We start from the raw sequence: 21,561 nt of genomic DNA on the forward strand, positions 1-21,561 counted from the left end.
TACTAGTGCATCAATGTTTTTATGTTAATGTTTCATTTGTTTTATGATTCAATTAAAAATATTTACATATTATGGTATCATGAGAAAACAAAAATTGGAAGGAAACCACTCGTATTTGTCATCATCTTTTTGATTCATATCAACATATCATAGCTACACACCCCTCTAAAAGACCAAATCAATATCAGCTCTTGTCCACTATCAACTTTAATACAATTGAAATATTAAAAGATAACAGTCCGTTGATACCGAAAAAGTTAGTGATACTAGGAAGCACCTGAGAATAATGACAAACTTTTTTATGAATAAGTGAATATAAATCTTCATTGATTCATTAAGTTGCAGACTCATGACACTTCCATATACTCGGATAGTCGGATAGCAGGTTGAAAGACTAACAAAACAATATCAACATATTTCAATTTTAATGTTTGTAAAAACAAGAATAAAACTACTTCTTGTTATGCAATATTGGTTACATGTATCAAATTAAGGGATGTTATACTGTTTTATTAAACATTATATCTAAAAACAATTTTTTGACCTTCTTTCTTAATGATTTTGTTTATAATTTTTCTCGACCTTCCTTAAATTTTCAACATATTTATGAATGGACTTTGAATCAAATTTGATCTTTGATGGAGGGTCCACTTCCACAAGGTTTCTTCTCGATTGATGTGTATGATTGGTTACAGGAAAACTTAACTTCTATTGGTCACCCCTTGATAGATTGGAAAATGGTTTTTGCTGTTGAGGTTGATGTCATTTGGCATTTGCGTAATAAAGTTTTCCAAAATACTATCTTCAATAGTATTCAGGCGATTGTGAGATTAAGTCACAATCAAATTGACTTAATCAAGTGGGGGCAACCTCCTATATATGGGTTGCTGCAAGTTAAAATAATTTTACTGCTTGTCACCCTTAATAGCATGGAATTACTCTTCGTGCAATTCAACTAACTATTTATTATTTATTTATTTATTTAATATTATAAGATATTATAAAATTTAATAATATCAATATTAGTAGTAAATAATTCATTGCAATAATTTCTCAAATAAAATTCATTTGCCAAATTTTGTAATTCAGCTGCCAATACCGATATTATTGAAAAATATAATGTAAATAGATAATAAACGATTACTACAGTTCGTTGAATTACACATAAAAGAGAGAGTAATACAATAAGGGTGATAGTTCAAGCAATAGCATTTTTACTGTGAGGGGTGCTCTTAGTGATGGGATAGCCTCCTTTGGTGGTATAGTGCAAGATTATCGGGGAAATTTTGTGATTGTTTTTTCTTGCAACTTGAAACTGTTCAATGGTTCAAGTAGAGTTATGGAACATTTATCATGGCTTGAAGATTGTAAGGGAGGAAAGCCTGTTTTGAAGATATTTTAATAGTAATTGATTTGACTTTGGCAGTTTAGTTTCTAAATGAGGGGATGTTTGAGATACTATCCATGTTATTCACTAGTGAATAAGGTCGTGAGTATGGTGTGGATGATGATGACTTGTAGTTATATTAATTTTTAATTTTTATCTCTATATGACATGTTATTAAATATTATGTCACTTAAATAATGACAGATTATTAGACAATGTCAAAATTTAATGATAAAAAAATTAAATTAATAGTAGGATCAAAATTTTATATTATTAAAAATAGATAAACTAATTATTTCTATTTTAAAATAAAGAGATCAAAATTGTAAATCAACAAAAATAAAAAGAACAAAAATACAATTAGTCAAAAATAAAAATAAAATCTCATAAAAGATGTTTGTAATAAATTTTAATAACATTGAGTTATTATTTTTAATCTTAATTTATTAATTCTTCTCATTATTCTATTTTTTGAGTGATTCCCTGTATGATTCTAGTCATTATAAAAGATAATAACAATTTATCCTATTAAATATAGATATAGAATTGACATGTCAATATGATTTTTTAAATTATTAACATATATAAATTATGAAATACAATATAATAAATCTACTGATACTTTGATTTATTTACTGTTTTAAATTTTTTACTATTTTAATTTTGATTTTAATATTTTTCCTTTATAATTTTAAGTGAATTAACATGTATAATCCACATGATGAGTTATAGGATGACAAAATCTACTCGAATACTCGCAAAAGTTATTCACAATAAGAAGTAAAAAATCACATAATAGAGATGGAGGCAGGAACAAGAATTTACCTGAAAAAATTTGACAGAGGTGTACTGCATGTTTGGATACACGTTTTTTTGAATGTAACCATCATTTTCCATTTTCGAATACAAGAATTCAGAAGCAAGAAAGGTGTTGCTTTGAGTTGAACAAGTGTTTATACAGTTTAAATGCCAAATCAAACACACTCCTATTAGTATTATAGTACCCACCTCGTTGCATACCTGAATGTCTTTTTATATAAAATTATTTAAATAAAATACCTTAAATAATAATAAAAAACTTAACCTAAAATCACACTATTATATTTATTCTATAAAATTATTATATTTCCTATTGATAATTTTAATTTATATTTATATAATCTAATCCTTAGTTTTTATTTTTTTTGGTTATGTTTTGGTTTATATGGATATTATTAGATCAAAATATCTAGATTCTTTTTGACACCAACTATATTTAGAATTTTTTGGGTGCTCATTTGATCTTATTACATTTTTATTTATTTTAAAAAGCCTAAATATATTTCCACTAGTAGTTTCTCTCGAGTTTAATTCTATTTTATGGTATACCAATACTAATTGTTTCAAAAATCAAAAAAATACATTTAGACTAGAAAAAAAAAAAAAAACAAAAAGATAGTTGTGCAAAGCCCGTTTAAATAATTTGGAAACTAGGCCCAGCCCATTCCATCTCCTCGTGTCCATGTATATACTGATTCTTTGAGCCGCAAGACCTAGTTAGGGTTTTCGCTTCAGGTACTCACTCTTCTCTGAATAGTTGCCATTCGATTTTGTCTCTCCCTTTTTCTCTTCCGCCGTTAACATTTCCTACTGTATGTGTGTTTGTTTTTCACAGCTCTCCGAGATCTTCAGTCGCTGATTTGAAAAGATGAGGTGCCTACACTCTCTTCTCCTATCTCTTTCCGTTCTCACTTTTTAAGCTCCTTTATGCGTTTTCTCATGTGTACAATACCTCATCATTTTTTTTTCTTTCATTCGCGTGTAATTCCATGTGTGGTGTCTCTGATTTGTTTTTGGTTGGTGGTGATGCAGTAAGCTTCAGAGTGATGCTTTGCGAGAGGCCATCTCAGGAATCATGGCCGATTCCAAGGAGAAGAATCGCAAATTTGTGGAGACCATTGAGCTCCAGATTGGATTGAAGAACTACGATCCACAAAAGGACAAGCGTTTCAGCGGCTCTGTCAAGTTGCCCCACATCCCTCGCCCCAAGATGAAAATTTGCATGCTTGGTGATGCTCAACATGTTGAAGAGGTATCTATTTGCTCTATTCATCAATCCGTAATGTTAGTCTACCCCGATTTTAAAACATGAGCTTCATTGTTATCCTTTCTTGAGTATTTTATGATAGATAGCACCTGGAGGGTATGTTTATTTTGTCTGTATTGCAATGTATTGTTTGATGAACCATCTCTTTTTGGTTTCCTTCATGCTTAGTTGCGTGCTATTTGATTTCTCTTAAGGATAAAACTTAATTACAGTGCTGGTGCTGTTTTCCAATTAGAATTGAAGCCTTATCTCATCGACATTTAATTCAATCTTTTAGTACTCAAATAATTGAGATGAAATTCCAATTTTAATTCGAGGAGAGTACAATGTTGGTACACTATCTAAGTTTTGTCCCCTGGTTAGTTATTGATGGATAGTAATGGCTTCATTGTCTTGAAATGACACTGCTCCTGTAATTTTGCAAATGCATTTGAAGAAAGGAATGCCATCCATGTGGGTTTGATGATTTTGGTTTTTATCTTCTGTTCTAAAGAGTTTTCTCAAATAAATATTGTCCGGTGGTTGTCAAGTTTGTTTTGTTAATGTCTTTTACTCTAATCTATAGGCGGAAAAGATTGGATTGGACTGGATGGATGTCGAAGCCCTGAAGAAGCTGAATAAAAATAAGAAGTTGGTGAAGAAGCTAGCTAAAAAATACCATGCCTTTTTAGCTTCTGAAGCAGTCATTAAGCAGATTCCACGTCTTTTGGGTCCTGGTCTCAACAAGGCAGGCATGTATTTGCTTTTATTTTTTTCCTTGGTGTAGGATTTTGAACACTTTGGACATATGATACTTTTTGGTGATTTGCTTAAGTATTTTATCATTTTTACACAAGGGGATTGCCGTTTCTAATTAACCCTTGGCCACTTCTGCTATATATATATATATATATATACAGTAGAAACTCTTTAAATTAATAATGTTGGAGAAATTTATTAATTTAGAGAGTTATTAATTTATCGATAATTAATAATTATTAATTTAAAGAGTTTTTAAGTAATTATACTGTACATACCAAATAAAAAGGAAAATTAGTCTATGCTTCTTAGAATTACGTTGCTGCGAACCTTGAGATTCAACGTAAATTAGTAATTTTTGAAGTACATATGCATTGAAAATCAATACGTAATGACTTTTGAAGTACATATGCATTGGAAATCAATAATGACTTTTGAAGTACAGTAAATGTAAACAAAAGGAACAAATGTGTTCAATGTATTCTTAAGCAAGTTTGGCATATATAAATTACATGAATGTGTTAGAGTGTAATATATTTTTTTCAGTTTCTATGAATTATTAATTTATGATTTTTTTGGGACCGAAAATTATAAAAGGATCTCCCGAAAAATTATCTTATTATTTTATCGAGTTTTTCAATTTTTTACATTGGCCTAAGTCGGGACCGGACAAATTTATTATTTTAGAGAGTTTATTAATTTACCGAGTATTAATTTAAAGAGTTTCTACTGTATATATATATATATGGTTAGTAAATTTGATCTGCATTGTTATATCCAAAATGATTCCCTGTTTCCTCTCGCCCATGCTTTATTCCATCCCTTCCCCTGCATACAGTGGCTTGCTTTCTTTGAAACAACTGTTATATATGATGTTGTGTTTTTCATTCTAATAACTTTAACTGATTTTGGTATGTTGTATAACTATGCAGGAAAGTTCCCTACACTTGTTACTCACCAGGAAACTCTTGAGTCAAAGGTTAATGAGTCCAAGGCTATGGTCAAATTTCAACTTAAGAAGGTGCTCTGCATGGGAGTAGCTGTGGGCAATGTTAGCATGGAGGAAAAGCAAATCTTCCAAAATGTGCAATTGAGTGTTAACTTCTTGGTATCCTTGTTGAAAAAGAACTGGCAGAATGTGAGTAGTCCACTCATAATATGTAGTAAAACTTCTGCTGCTTTTACATTTTTTTTCTGTGCTTTACTAGTTATATGTTCTTGTAGATATTGGTGTAATTAAAAAGTTCAGCTACATTAAGAGTAGTCATGAATATTAAATGTGCACGGATCAAATCCATGTTTATCATAGGTTTTATCTTATATGCTTATGTAGATGATGCTGTCATATGTCCTTGTTTCTTTTTCTTACATTAAACCTGTCCAATATGCCCTTAATTTCCATTCCTAGTGTGACTGTGATCTCACCTAATGTGATTTCAAATCAAAGAATGGAAGTTTGTCAAATGATGTTATAGTTGGCATGTGTTTAATTTTTGGCCTTAGATGACTTTGGGCACAAATGTGCCAGTGTCGCATTTGCAACTGTTCATTCTATTTTTATTTGCTCAATCTTACGATGAATTTTTTGTTGATTTCAGGTTAGGTGCTTGTATCTGAAGAGTACCATGGGAAAATCTTACCGTGTCTTTTGAGGGATTTCTTTTTTCATTTCGGTGAATTTGTGATCGCGCTTGATACATTATCTTAATAGCTAGATACAAATTTTCATCTTGTTACAGTTTTGTTGGATGATCTTTTATGGTTAGTGTTTCGTGTTCATGTTCAAAGTTCAAACATTCGATTATGATATGCATTATTTTTGGTGCTGCTTTCCTAATTGCTATAACTCAATCCCATTTCAGCTTTTATAAATTCCTTTATTTTATTTTGGCCTCAAAATTGGCTGAATTGCCTTAACTATGCATTTTATTTGAAAATAAAAATATATTGTTAATGTGCATAATTAGCGCAGCACAATAATTTTCAAAGTGCTACTCGAATGACATTTTTGTGGTTTGAAAAGTTAAAATGGCGTGTATATCTATAACATATAAATGGCTTTTGTTCTTTTTTATAATAATTGGGGCTGGGGCAAAAACTTTTGACCATTTACTCGCAAAATTAATCTTGCTATGATTTAATTTTCCATTTTTTTTAATTTAGTACTGTGTATGTGAAATGATACAATTGTTTTACATTTTACATAATTCAGAATAATTTCTGCGTAAAATTGCAATTAGCTATTTACAATATTTCTCTGACAATGGGTTTTGCTTTTGCCTTTTCCTTTGATTAGTATTAGTTTATTTTGTCTCCATTTTGTACTTTTCAAAAGAAACGTTTTTTCCTCCGAAATAACGCTCCTAAAGCCGTTTCGAATTATAAAAAATTAAATTAAATAATTATTTAATAATATGATTACTGAAAGGTGTCAAAATTTTAAAAGTTTGGAGACTGTTCCGAATTATGCAAAATTAACTTAAATTATAAAACATTAAATTAAATAATATTTTTTAATATAATTATCAAAAGGTGTCAAAACTTTAATAGTTCGGAGGCTGTTTCGATGTTTTGTTTGGTGGATATAGCAATCCTCTTTTCAAAAAGGATAATGGTTAAACATACGGTTTTTTAAAACTCAAAAATATCATGAACAAAGTATTTTTTAAAGTAATTTTTTAAGTTTATAAAATTATTTTTAAAATGATTAATTTAAGCAAATATGTGTTTTAATTAAAATAAATTTAAACTAATGGACTCATTGAATATTTACTGACGAATCATACATCAATTATTGATAAGGAAATGAATAAATTATAATAATGTTTCTTGAAGTTGTGTGAAAATATAATAACAATATTTGATTTTTTTTGGTGATGTTTACATTAACCTTCTTTAAAAAAGTTATAGCGTAATATTTTTAAAAATAATTAAAGAGTTATAGTGTAATATTTTTTAAATGATTAAAAAGTTAATGTAACGAATAATGAATGCTAATGTAATAATTTTTTTTTCAAACAATTAAAGATTATTTTTTTTGACTGAACAATTAAAGATTATTATTTATTATAAAAGTAAATAATTGAAATTATTTATATAATTTTTTAAAATGCCAATGTAATTTACTGTCGGAAAATTAAACCCATATGTTATGTGTTGAAAGAAAAATACCTGATTTTCAAAATCGTTATCAAATTAACACGAATGAACATAAATTAAAAAAAGAAAAAGACAGAAAGGAATTGGTTGAATCCTTACCCGGTTCTGCTGTCCGTAAAATCAAAGCTAAGCTATTACGAAGTCAGTTATGTTAATTACTGTCTCAAAAATAATAATAAAAATAAGAGTGAATTTTAATTAAAAAATAATATTTAATTTAATATTATTAATGTATGGTCATCTTAATATTATTTTTCTAAAATATTGATTAATTTCTTAATCATTACTTTGAGAAAATTATAAACAAATTTGTCATCAATTTAATCACATATCTGAACATAAAAAATCACTCGCATATCTACCAAATTGCTAGGCTGTAAATATAATACAATCATAGGATTTTAAATTTATTTTCGTAAATTCGCTAATCTTGCTTTATTAGCTCACAAGGTTCTCACTCTGTTCTCTGTCGTTTATTTTCATCATTGGAATTCAATTCTTTTTCTTTCTCTTCTCATTCTCACTCTAACCCCGCTTTATTAGTGTCACCTCCTTTTTTCTTTCTTCCCCGTAGATCTCTCTCTCCTTTCGCTTTAGAGGGTCCAACTTGCTTCCAGATCTTGCGCCGATTTGGATCACTCTTTTGACTCTCTGTCTTCCAATTCTATCGCCGCCGCAGATCCGTTATCCGATCCACGCCGTCATGGCGGCCGCCAACGCTCCGATTGCCATGCGAGAAGCTCTCACCGTAAGTTCCCGTACTCTTCTTTTTCTCTCCATTCCTTAGCTCAATTCGCAGCTCCACTTCCGAACTTAACTACAGCAAATACATGCTATCTTTATAGCACAATAATAGCTATCCAAGTTTTTCAACTTACTCTTACGCTTTACTAGATTCCGATTTTCCGAATCGAGTATTCCGCGGTAGATTCGATCGGTGGCGTTGCGAACTTCGCCGCGCTACTTTACTTTCTTACTTTTGAGTTTGCGTAGATCTGGATGTGTCTTGTACAGTGTCTGAACTCTAGAGCTAGAAATTCATTCATGAAGCTGTTGCCTGTGTGTTGTGAATTGAGTGATGTGATTCGTGATTTGTGACTGCAGTTGCCGAGCATTGGCATAAATCCGCAGTTCATCACCTTCACGCATGTGACGATGGAGTCCGATAAGTATATATGCGTTCGAGAAACGGCTCCGCAGAATAGTGTCGTTATCATTGATATGAACATGCCGATGCAGCCTTTGAGGAGGCCTATCACCGCAGATTCCGCTCTTATGAATCCGAATTCCAGAATCCTTGCTCTGAAAGGTAGGTTACTGTTCCCTTGTATTCTTCTCATGAGCTTGTGAGCTGTGTTTGTGGCTACTGGCTAGTGATGATGTATTGTCGATAATCTAACTACTGGCATTTTGCTATTGATTTGAATTTTTTATGTCATTGTAGATATCAATATTTATTGGGAGCTTAGTTTCTTTATATATTTACTTTTTTGGAGAGATGAAGCAAGTTCCTTAGGTTTTTGGCATTGAAGCAATCATTATATGAATCAAACTGCTTAGTTTCAACTAGTTTGACTAGGAGTGGAAATGTGGAATAACATATCCATTTCGTGACTAGTTTGACTTAGTTCAATGAGAGTATGGCCTGAGTTAATTTTGGTTTTCAGGTCTTTAGTTGCTTCTGAAACATTAATTCTGCATTCTAGATTCTTAAGTGTGTCCTTTAAGTAGCCTGATCATAGGGGTGAAACAGGGATCTTTGTTTGTTTCTTATTTATCAATTTCATACATGAGATCATGTCCTTATGTGATATAAATATATTGAGAGAAGAAAACTATCCTACGTATGTTTTCACTCTCACATGCTTAGGTAATAGGACTATTAGATTAAATTTCAGTTAGGAAAGGGAAGTCACTAGAGGATGGATTTCATCGCCTGTAATGCTATGAATCTGATGATCATTTTTCTCCATGCTGTATTTTATTTATCATTCACAATTCACATTACACCAATTAAACGTTGTCATGATATATATTATTCTTGTCACCATCATTTGTCAATCTGGAAAGTGGTTATATTTCAAGAAAAAGTGCCCCTGGCTATAAGAAAAAGGTGGGTATTAAAATTGCTGTATGTTTATAGCTTTTCCAACTATTGGGAGAAAATTCAAGGTTTTATTTGATTATATCACAAGCTTCTGTTTGTGTTGCACCTTAATTAGTATTTACTTTTGGATCATATTCCCTTCTAAGTTACATCATTCTCTTGAAGCTCAACTACAAGGAACAACTCAAGATCACCTACAAATTTTTAACATTGAAATGAAAGCAAAGATGAAATCTTATCAGATGCCTGAGCAGGTAACTATTATGTACAAGTATACAGCACTGTTATAAGGAAAATTTTGTTAATCATTGTGGAATGCCCTCATTTCATGTGCAGGTGGTCTTTTGGAAGTGGATTACCCCCAAGTTGTTGGGTCTTGTGACACAGACCTCTGTATACCATTGGTCAATCGAAGGTAAGACTATGATAAAATGCAATCATGCTTAACTACATGGTTTTGTGAATTTGTGCTATGTTTTCTGCTTTAAGCATTGTTACTAGTGTGTTTATCGCCCATCTGCATATTGTGCACTGGTATAATTGTCTGGTATATGTAATTTGTAGGTGACTCTGAACCCGTGAAGATGTTTGAGAGAACAGCAAATTTGGCAAACAATCAAATAATTAATTATCGATGTGATCCATCTGAAAAATGGTTGGTCTTGATTGGTATTGCTCCAGGTTCCCCTGAGGTATATCTCTAGTGCCTGTTATAGATAGAAATTAGAAAGTCAGTTATCTTGTTTCAGTTATTTAGGTTTTTCTTTTAGCTCATATTCCTTTTCTTCTAATCAGTTTCTATTTAATTTATCTGTAAAATCTTGTGAATATTATTAAGATATTAAAACTGAAAACCTTAAGGCATAGGATGTTGGGAAAATTGTCCTTGGCATGGTATTAGAGCTCCTTGGTTAAGTGATCTAGAGTTTGTTTTTTCATTGCCCTTGTTCCTCTAATAAAAGTTAAATTTCAGCACAAAGGAATAATGGGCTTTTGTGTTGTTCGCACTTCAAGCTCAAAGGAGGAGGAATTGTATATAAAACCATTTATCTAACATATGCTACTGGGATAGTTGGTCCATGAAAACAATCATGGTTTATTATTATCTGTAATTTGCATTAGTCTGATCTAGTGCTTTTATGGTATGTTGTGTTGTACTAGAGGCCACAATTGGTTAAAGGAAACATGCAACTCTTCTCTGTCGATCAACAGCGCAGCCAGGCTCTTGAAGCACATGCTGCAGCATTTGCTCAATTTAAAGTGCGTCTGTTTATGATTCTGTGTATATTTTCCTTTGTTAATTTTATATTTTCTTGAAAAAATACTACTATATTTTACTATCATACTACGTATGTATTAGAAAATTGGAGTGTTTTTTGGACAGGTTCCTGGGAATGAAAATCCTTCTACTTTAATTTCTTTTGCCACTAAGACACTTAATGCTGGTCAAATTATATCCAAGTTGCATGTTATTGAGTTGGGTGCACAGCCAGGTCTGTATATTTTTTTCTTTGTCACATTTTCCTCTTGTATATTAATTCATCTATGGGAAAGGGAAATATTTCTGTTCAATAAATATGTCTCAAGATGACAATTTAGCTGTCCCATATTGAGTTTCCAACCTTGTTTTTCCTGTGAAATCAGAAATTTAAATTGGTCATAATCATAAATTGTATCAAATTGAGGTGTGGGGGGAAGAAGAGATTTCTTAAAGATATTTCAATTTCCAAGAGTGGCACCTTTGTCTTGCAATTCAAATATTTCGAACTCAGAATAACTATTTAATAAAATTCAAATTCTAGATGGATGGATCAAAGTGTTAATGTATCAGACTACCAATATGAAGAGGTTACTCATTATAGCTAATAGCTTTGGTTATTGAAATGTACTGCTTTTTGTTGTTTGGCAATAGTCTGTGCTCCAGGGATTACTCTACGTTTCAATGATAAGAAAATTTGAATAATGTGATCATGACAGACTTCTATTGGGTTTTCTATTTAATGATAACCCTGTGAAGCTGCTGTAGTGATTAATTTCACAAATGCAGGAAGCAGCATAGTAAAATTTTTAAATTAGTGAGGGCATTTAAAAATGGATAGATAGATTTATGGTATTATAACTAGATCATTTGTATAATTTTATCATCATCCTGCTGGGAATTAACTTCATAAATTTATTGGCAGGGAAGCCATCATTTACAAAGAAACAAGCAGATCTTTTCTTTCCCCCAGATTTTGCTGATGATTTTCCAGTCGCCATGCAGGTACAGAAGTTGCAGGAATTGTTTATTTTTATAAAATATACAGATATTTGATTCATAGTTTTTTTTGGCAGATATCCCACAAATACAATTTGATTTATGTGATTACGAAACTTGGTCTCCTATTTGTCTATGATTTGGAGACAGCTACAGCTGTATATAGGAACAGAATAAGTCCAGATCCTATATTTTTGACATCAGAAGCTACATCAGTGGGAGGCTTTTATGCCATTAACAGGAGAGGCCAGGTGTTATTGGCTACTGTTAATGAGCAAACGATTGTGAATTTTGTCAGTGGTCAAGTATGTTTCTGGTCTTGTTATCACTTTTCTTATGTAATATGGGAAACAAAGTGGCATATTTACAAGTTTATTTGTTTATTATCACAGTTAAACAATTTGGAGCTAGCAGTTAATCTCGCCAAGCGAGGAAATCTTCCTGGGGCTGAGAAACTGGTATGTCAATTTTTGTTAGAACTTAATATTTTCGCTTTAGGGTGTTGTCAGGACATAGGGTGGTCCCCATAAATTGAATGTTACATGTTATCAATTTGGTGGGGTTTTTCATATAAATGCTAAATGCTAACTTGTATGAAATTTTGTATGGTTGTTGTACAATGTGCAATGTTTTAATAAAGGGTCTTGCTAAAGAGTGTCCTAAAGGTACTTATTAAAGAATAGATAATTTTTTTATTTATTGGAAATCATGATGGAACGCATTAATAACTTATTTGGACTTTCCCATAAAAACTTTCATCTTTTGATTCCTTAAATAGTGCCCTAGCAACATTTGTTAGCATTTTCCTTTAGTGAATATTTGCTAATTGTTCTCTTCAGCATTCACTTATTCAGGTTATTACATATCTGTTCAACAGAAATATCTTTTCCTTGCTGATATTTGCTGTATCTGTTTGACATGTCTACCTTTTTATGTGGAAATATTTAATGCTTGTAAAAGATATATGCTTGAGCCAAAGGAGTTTGTGAGTGGCCTGGGTTCTGTATTGCCACAAAGTTTCTTATTTAGTCATTTTTCCTTCTATTAACATAATCTGCGTGCTTTGATTAATTTTTTGATGATATGTTTAATTTATTTATTTTATATTTTGCAAAAAATAATTGGTATTGATTGGGGTGTGTATTAGCCTCATTTAAAATGGTTTACTTTTTTAGTTGCTTTGTGTGTGTGTATATTTTAGACATTAACATTCCTCCTTGTTGACATTACAGGTGGTAGAACGTTTCCATGAACTGTTTGCCCAAACAAAGTATAAAGAAGCAGCTGAGCTTGCTGCTGAGTCTCCACAAGGAATCCTTCGGACACCTGATACAGTTGCCAAATTTCAGGTTTTGTAATAAGATATAGTCATCAAATATTTTGTTTGCACTTCTGGTGTTTCCTCAACAAATATAACCTAGTTAGTTGTCTTTGCTTGTTTTGAGGGATAAAGGATAAAAGTAAATTAAACTTTTTTTAGGATTGTCCTTTTTCTTGGTCAATTAGGCTGTCATGATGGTTAAAGTGTCATAATTTGTTCTACGTGGCAGAGTGTTCCTGTGCAAGCTGGGCAAACTCCTCCACTGTTGCAGTATTTTGGAACACTTCTAACTAGAGGAAAGCTGAATGCCTTTGAGTCATTAGAATTGTCACGGTTGGTTGTGAACCAGAACAAGAAAAATCTTTTGGAGAATTGGTTGGCAGAGGACAAGCTTGAATGCAGTGAAGAGCTAGGAGATCTTGTAAAGGTTGGATTGCATTTTTGAAATTTTGAAAAACTTTAAAGTGGATCTGTTTTTTATCATTTTTTTTAATTTTGTTTCTTTCTAATTGTTTATCTAATAGTATACTACCGCTTTTAAATTTTCTTACTATGAAATGGTATATTTTTGTTAATTTTGATTAGTATGTTCCATTGTAGACTGTGGACAATGATCTTGCTTTAAAAATATACATCAAAGCCAGAGCTACTCCAAAAGTTGTTGCTGCTTTTGCTGAGAGAAGAGAGTTTGACAAGATTCTGATATACTCTAAGCAGGTAGAGGCTTGTTTTTGCATCAAATAATACTGATTTTTGTTCATCAGATTCTTGTGTTTCCCTTGTTGAATTCTTTAATATTGTTTTGGCCTATAGAGTTTTGTACTTGACCTGTATCCCTATGCATTTTAGTGGAATGAATTGTGCCTGAGCATTTTCATTACCTTTTGTTGCTACAGGTTGGGTACACACCTGATTATCTCTTCCTTTTGCAAACAATTCTCCGGACCGATCCTCAGGTATGAGACAACCCTCTGCAGTTCATATTAACTATCTAAATTGAATCATTTATTTGTATTTTTCTCCCATTGTTGACCACTCTGTTTGATTACTGATTATCAAATGATATATTTTCTGACAGAGAAATTGTACAAGTTTACTTTTTTCATCTCAATGTGCAGAAATTAATAGTTGTACAAATCAATTCTTCAATTTTTATTTTTTTTACATTTTGATTTGCAGGGTGCTGTTAATTTTGCATTAATGATGTCACAAATGGAGGGAGGTTGCCCAGTTGATTACAATACCATAACTGATCTGTTTCTTCAGGTTGGTAATCTACTATGATCAAGCCATTTTGGTGATTAGTAATATAACATTCCTGCTCCGTGATCATTGATTTTGTGTAAAAGCACCTGCCCAGTCCTTTCCTCTCCTTATTTTAGAAGTAATTATTATTGCTGGACTGTTCATTTTTAACATTTTTTTTGTTCCATTCAGAGAAACCTGATCCGTGAGGCAACAGCTTTTCTCCTAGATGTTTTGAAGCCAAATCTACCAGAACATGGTTTCCTTCAAACAAAGGTGTTGGAGATAAATCTAGTTACTTTCCCAAATGTTGCTGATGCAATTTTGGCTAACGGCATGTTCAGCCATTATGATCGTCCTCGTGTTGCCCAACTTTGTGAAAAAGCTGGTCTTTATGTGCGAGCTTTGCAAGTAATGACTCACCAAATGTTTTTCTCTAACTGTTTTTTATTTAATCCAAAAGCTTTCCCTTTTGCTGATTATATTATTTTTGGTGCAGCATTACACAGAGTTGCCAGATATAAAACGTGTGATTGTAAATACACATGCAATTGAGCCTCAGGTTTAAGTGCTTCATTGCTTTTATAATTTATCTGTTGTAGCATTATGCTAGTTTTATAATACTTGGTCATTGTTTGGTTATTGCAGTCACTTGTTGAATTTTTTGGTACTCTGTCACGAGAATGGGCATTAGAGTGCATGAAAGACCTATTGCTGGTCAATCTTAGAGGCAACCTACAGATTATTGTACAGGTATGAAACTATTATTGCATTCTATAATGTGGAATTATTAATATTTGATTGATAACTAAAAGCTTACTTGTATCTGTTTAGGTTGCTAAAGAATATTGTGAACAATTAGGCGTTGATGCTTGCATAAAGCTTTTTGAGCAGTTCAGGTCATATGAAGGGTTATACTTTTTCTTGGGATCATATTTGAGCTCCAGGTAATTCTTTAATGTTTATATTAACTGTTTTGGGCAGTGGACATGTGATGCCATTTGTAGAGGGGATATTGTCTGATATCTGCTGATATTTTTCCCCCTGAATACGGGACAGTGAGGATCCTGACATTCACTTTAAGTACATTGAGGCAGCAGCAAAGACTGGACAAATCAAAGAGGTTGAGCGTGTGACTAGAGAATCAAGTTTCTATGATCCTGAAAAAACGAAGAACTTTCTAATGGAAGCTAAGCTACCAGATGCTCGACCTCTGATAAATGTTTGTGACCGGTTTGGATTTGTTCCAGATCTAACACACTATCTATACACAAGCAACATGCTTCGCTACATTGAAGGTTATGTTCAGAAGGTATTATAGTTTCCATTAATAATGCAATAGCCGTGTTTATTACATGAATGCTATCTACTTTTTTCTCTGCTCCAGTCATAAATTTGCGCCTTGCTTTATAGGTGAACCCAGGGAATGCTCCATTAGTTGTTGGGCAGCTTCTAGATGATGAGTGTCCAGAAGATTTTATCAAAGGCTTGATTCTCTCTGTTCGTTCATTATTGCCAGTGGAGCCCCTTGTGGAGGAGTGTGAGAAGAGGTAGTATCTGTTCTCTAATCCTACTTGTTTTTTGTGTTCATGTTTCTGATTTTTCTCTGGTGCTTCTTTTGGCATGCAGGAATCGGCTTCGTTTGCTCACACAGTTTTTGGAACATCTGGTAAGTGAGGGAAGCCAGGATGTACATGTTCACAATGCACTGGGTAAAATCATCATTGATAGCAACAACAATCCAGAACATTTTCTCACTACCAACCCATACTATGATTCTCGAGTTGTGGGCAAATATTGTGAGAAACGTGATCCCACCTTGGCAGTTGTGGCTTATAGGCGTGGACAATGTGACGACGAACTTATTAATGTGACAAACAAAAATTCTTTGTTCAAACTACAAGCAAGGTTTGTGGTGTATATTTGTATTTTTTTCTGTATATAATTATAATTTTTCTGGGTTTCAGTGTTTACATTCTTATATTGGGATTGCAGATATGTTGTTGAGAGGATGGATGGTGATCTTTGGGAGAAAGTGCTTAACCCTGATAATGCGTACAGAAGGCAACTTATTGATCAGGTTGTGTCTACAGCTCTGCCTGAAAGCAAGAGCCCTGAACAAGTATCTGCAGCTGTTAAGGCTTTCATGACTGCTGATCTACCTCATGAATTGATTGAGCTTCTAGAGAAGATAGTGCTTCAGAATTCTGCATTCAGTGGGAACTTTAATCTGCAGAATCTGCTTATTTTAACGGCGATAAAGGCTGATCCCTCCAGAGTTATGGATTATGTTAACAGACTGGATAATTTTGATGGGCCTGCAGTTGGAGAAATGGCTGTTGAAGCTCAATTATATGAGGAAGCATTTGCAATTTTCAAGAAGTTCAACTTAAATGTTCAAGCAGTCAATGTCTTGCTAGATAATATTCATAGCATTGATAGAGCGGTGGAGTTTGCTTTCCGAGTTGAAGAAGATGCTGTTTGGAGTCAGGTGGCCAAGGCTCAACTAAGGGAAGGGCTAGTAAGTGATGCAATTGAGTCATTTATTAGAGCAGATGATGCCACACAGTTTTTGGATGTTATCCGTGCTGCTGAAGATGGCAATGTTTACCATGACTTGGTGAAATACTTGCTGATGGTAAGGCAGAAGACAAAAGAACCCAAGGTGGATAGTGAGCTCATTTATGCATATGCAAAGATCGATAGGCTCAGTGAAATTGAGGAGTTCATTCTTATGCCAAATGTAGCCAATCTTCAAAATGTTGGTGACCGATTGTATGATGAAGAACTATATGAGGCTGCCAAAATCATATTTGCCTTTATATCCAACTGGGCCAAGTTAGCAGTTACACTTGTGAAGTTGAAACAATTCCAAGGTGCAGTTGATGCAGCAAGGAAAGCTAACAGCTCAAAAACATGGAAGGAAGTTTGCTTCGCATGTGTTGATGCAGAGGAGTTCCGTTTGGCCCAGATATGTGGACTTAACATTATTATTCAGGTAATGTGTTTATTTTTGTTAATTCTTTAATTAACTATATTCTGAAATGAATTGGATTTTTTTTTCTTTATTCAGCTGTCATCTGATTTCAATTTAGGCAGTTTCAATAATTTGATATTTCAGAATCTAATGGGGAAATAATATCCATATAAATATGCTGTGAGCTTGTGATGGTTGGAAGGTTTAGTGAGCATTACTTGGGTCTGCAATTGGTGAGCTTATAGTCTCTCTGATGCTTAATGTCAATTTTTGTTGTGAATTTGGTAGGTGGATGACTTGGAAGAGGTCAGTGAATATTACCAAAATAGAGGTTGCTTCAATGAGTTAATATCCCTCATGGAGAGTGGTTTAGGATTAGAACGGGCACATATGGGCATCTTCACCGAGTTAGGAGTTCTGTATGCCAGATACCGTCCTGAGAAGCTTATGGAGCATATCAAACTCTTTTCAACCCGCCTCAATATTCCAAAACTCATAAGAGCATGTGATGAACAACAACATTGGAAGGAGCTGACCTATCTGTACATCCAATATGACGAGTTTGATAATGCTGCTACAACCATCATGAACCATTCACCCGAAGCATGGGATCACATGCAATTCAAAGATGTTGTTGTCAAAGTTGCTAATGTGGAGTTGTATTACAAGGCTGTTCACTTCTATTTACAAGAGCATCCAGATCTTATCAATGATGTTCTGAATGTCCTTGCACTTCGTGTTGATCATGCACGTGTTGTTGACATCATGCGAAAGGTAGAATTAATATTGTTAACAATTTCTTTAGATCTTAGTTTTTACATAATAACTTGTTTTGTATTTCACTCATGAATGTTTTCCCTGTGATGTACCATAGGCTGGTCATCTCCGTCTTGTCAAGCCATACATGGTTGCTGTTCAGAGCAACAACGTGTCTGCTGTTAATGAAGCCCTGAATGAAATATATGTTGAGGAGGAGGACTATGATAGATTGCGTGAGTCAATTGATTTGCACGATAACTTTGACCAAATAGGCCTTGCACAGAAGGTTAGCTGCATTTATTCGTCATGTTGACTATTTTTCAATTCAAATGTATGAACATGATAGAATATTAAAATAATCGTTATTATCTGGAATACAGATTGAAAAGCATGAGCTTCTTGAGATGAGACGTGTTGCTGCTTATATTTACAAGAAGGCAGGTAGATGGAAGCAGTCCATTGCCTTGTCAAAGAAGGATAACCTTTACAAAGATGCCATGGAGACGGCGTCTCAATCTGGTGACCGTGAACTTGCTGAGGAGTTACTTGTTTATTTCATTGATCAGGTGCCAAATTCAACTTCAGCTGCATATAATTCATTTTCCGCAACACAGCCCAGCATATTTGATTTGGGTTGGCTCATTATCGTACATGTTTTATTTAAAAGACCAAGATGCTAAGTCATAATGTTTTGTTTATTGAACATTGACACTTGTATTACTCATAGTGGCATATACAGTTCTAAGTCAGAAATTATTGGTAACTGCCTACTAGCATTGTTACTGTTTTCTTTTTCAATCTTATTGTGACAATTTATTCTGCCAGTTTCTAGTAAGGTCAATATATTCTAATATTTCTTTCCACGTGCTTATGCAGGGAAAGAAGGAATGCTTTGCCTCGTGTCTATTTGTCTGCTATGATTTGATCCGGGCAGACATTGTTCTTGAATTGGCTTGGATGCACAATATGATTGATTTCGCCTTCCCATATCTATTGCAGGTTTGTATTCCTTGTGTTCCTAACGTTTTTTACACAAATCATACATTGCCATTTATGTCTTTTTCATTGTGTTATTCCAGTGCTTTCTCTCAGTGTCTTCCTTTTTTGGTTGTAGTTTATCCGTGAGTACACTGGCAAAGTTGATGAACTGGTGAAGGACAAAATTGAAACACAGATCCAAGTGAAGGCTAAAGAGCAAGAAGAGAAGGAAGTAATTGCTCAACAGGTAATTAGTTTGGCCATTTTGTTTCCTGCTAATAACTTGATAATTTTTATCTCGTCATCAAACATTCTAAATGGATTGAACTTTACAGTACTGTATACTGATTCATGATGTTTTCCTGTTGCAGAATATGTATGCTCAGTTGTTGCCTCTTGCTTTGCCCGCACCACCAATGCCTGGAATGGGAGGAGGCTTTGCTCCTCCCCCTCCAATGGGTGGATTGGGAATGCCTCCAATGCCTCCTTTTGGTATGCCACCCATGGGCAGCAGCTACTGACAAGAAGGTGATCATGTGTTCGGCAATGAACTCTAGTCTATACGGAGAGCGACGTAGCAGTATGGGAGTTTTCACATTTTCTTCTGGGGTTTTAATGCAGTATTCTTTCCTTGCTTCTAATGGAGGTGGAGGTTCAAGTGAAAATAATTTCGAGTTTGTGTCATAATTTTGTAATATTTTTTTTATAGTTGAGGCATTTTTTTGGGCTGCTTGGACGAGCTAGCCGAGGATTTTCTGTATGTAACCATTTTTCATGTATTAAATGATGGTCCGAAGTATAATACGAAATAGACCGACTTCGACTCCTAGCCCATGTTTGCCATGGCCTAGATATATTCAACTTTTCCTTGTAGCTACATTAAAGCTTGTTGGTATGCTGTTGTGTGCATCTTATCTTAAATACGTGGTTTATTGCCACTTGATTTCTGGTTTGATCTTGGTTTTGAATTCACATACATGGTACTATTAGTGCTTGATCCCTTGCACCCGACAAATCTTTCGGCCATAATATTTTTTATTCCAGGCATTCATTTACAGTATTTTCTATTTTTGAAGGTGCTTCACTTGTAGTACTTAGTTTACGATCTTATAAAAAATGTTATGCGCATTATAATCTTAATCAGTTCAGAACTTTAACCATTCTTTGGTTGGCAATGAAACTGTCTTGTAGACTAAGCCTCCAACAGGTTTTATGAAATGCAATGTTGATGCAGCCTTTTTTCAAGAATCAGGTGTTACTGGATTTGGCATATGTTTGAGAGATGATTTAGGGGACTGTGGTTGCTCGATCTGGTTGGACTAAATCTTTTGATGGAGGTGCGTGAAGGAGAGACTTTTACGTCTCTAAAGTCTGTTGAATGACTTACTGCAATGAATTTCCAATCTGCTATCATTGAAATTTGATACATAAAATTCTGTTTGAAAGTCCTAATAATGCTGTAGAGGATTTGACAGAGTTTGGCTCACTCATTCTTCACATTAGGCAATTCTGCAATTGTTGGTAGCCAATACTGAGTTTAAAATTCAGCGTATTAGAAGACAGGCTAATGTGTGACTCATACTTTGGCTAGGAGGTCTTATACTGTTGCCAATCAAGAGATTTTTACTGTCATTTCTCATTTTATTCATGATTCTATTGCAATAAAATGAATTAATTTTCAGCTGTCAAGAAGAAAAAAATTCTGTTTTTTGTTACAGTAGTGGTTGTACATTATTAACATACGCACCCTTTTGGACATAAATATTTGTATGACTGCATAATTTCATAGGAATTTTAGTTTTGGCGTGGTTTTTAAACCCCTAAAATTTTTTAGAGTCTTATTATTGAATATGTAAAGGATATTAGTCAAAAGGCATTTTTTTAATTATATTTCATGTTTTAAATTTAATAAAAAAAATTTGAAATTTTTTACTTGCGTTTCTTAATCATTATCATTATTTAGACACATATTAGCATTTTTCTATTTTTAAATATGTACTAGCCACCATTATCTTTTACTTAATTTCACGAATCTATTTAAAAACTCAAAATATAAGGAATCTTAAGAAACGTAAGAACCTTAATAAAAATACTAAAAGGAACTTATTGAGTAATTTAACTTGAATAGAATAATAATGAGTTCTTAAATTGCATCCTTTATTTTGAAAACATGCCAGTTAATTCAGTGTATACTTACGCAAATCAATATTTTAAATGGTAACTTCTTTTGTTATCCATTTGTCTCAGATGTAGGTTACACTCTACTTAAATAAACAAAATTTAGGCAGAGACAAGTTTTATCACTGTGCATTTGTAAATTATTATTTCATGTCGTCTTCTTATTTATATTTTTAATTTTTAATAGAAGAGCTTATTTTCCTTTTATGAAAAATACTTTCTTTGTTTTCTTAATGAATGTCTTTAAAAACACATAAAATACTGAGACCTTTAGAAATATAAGGAATATTTTTGAAAAAATTTAAATCATAAAGACCTATTTAAAAACCACTGAAAGTATAAATATCTATAGATTAATTTAACTCGAAT

General features: G+C 33.1%; 2 protein-coding genes across 2 annotated transcripts; both read left to right on the forward strand.

The window, feature by feature from the left end:
• Positions 1–2,920: 2,920 nt before the first annotated feature.
• LOC109809970 (large ribosomal subunit protein uL1) lies at positions 2,921–6,048 on the forward strand. The gene is made up of 5 exons (XM_083071406.1): positions 2,921–3,079; positions 3,239–3,458; positions 4,039–4,204; positions 5,144–5,349; positions 5,810–6,048. Exons 1-5 carry the CDS (start codon positions 3,075–3,077, stop codon positions 5,861–5,863), a joined length of 651 nt encoding a protein of 216 aa, XP_082927532.1. The 5' UTR covers positions 2,921–3,074; the 3' UTR covers positions 5,864–6,048.
• A 1,790-nt stretch (positions 6,049–7,838) lies between these two features.
• Positions 7,839–19,967, forward strand: LOC109809968 (clathrin heavy chain 1). The gene is made up of 29 exons (XM_020373400.3): positions 7,839–8,118; positions 8,475–8,679; positions 9,643–9,731; positions 9,814–9,892; positions 10,042–10,169; positions 10,639–10,737; positions 10,862–10,970; positions 11,661–11,740; positions 11,812–12,039; positions 12,127–12,192; positions 12,967–13,083; positions 13,285–13,482; positions 13,656–13,772; positions 13,952–14,011; positions 14,235–14,321; positions 14,493–14,711; positions 14,800–14,862; positions 14,949–15,053; positions 15,135–15,247; positions 15,360–15,612; positions 15,714–15,850; positions 15,930–16,208; positions 16,296–17,298; positions 17,566–18,051; positions 18,152–18,322; positions 18,417–18,602; positions 18,913–19,035; positions 19,151–19,261; positions 19,386–19,967. The coding sequence occupies exons 1-29, from the start codon at positions 8,074–8,076 to the stop codon at positions 19,533–19,535; spliced, it is 5,106 nt and encodes a 1,701-aa protein (XP_020228989.2). The 5' UTR covers positions 7,839–8,073; the 3' UTR covers positions 19,536–19,967.
• Positions 19,968–21,561: the final 1,594 nt, after the last annotated feature.

This window comes from Cajanus cajan, chromosome 3, assembly GCF_000230855.2.
Source record: "Cajanus cajan strain Asha chromosome 3, NIPB_CcT2T_4, whole genome shotgun sequence".
NCBI lineage: Eukaryota > Viridiplantae > Streptophyta > Magnoliopsida > Fabales > Fabaceae > Cajanus > Cajanus cajan.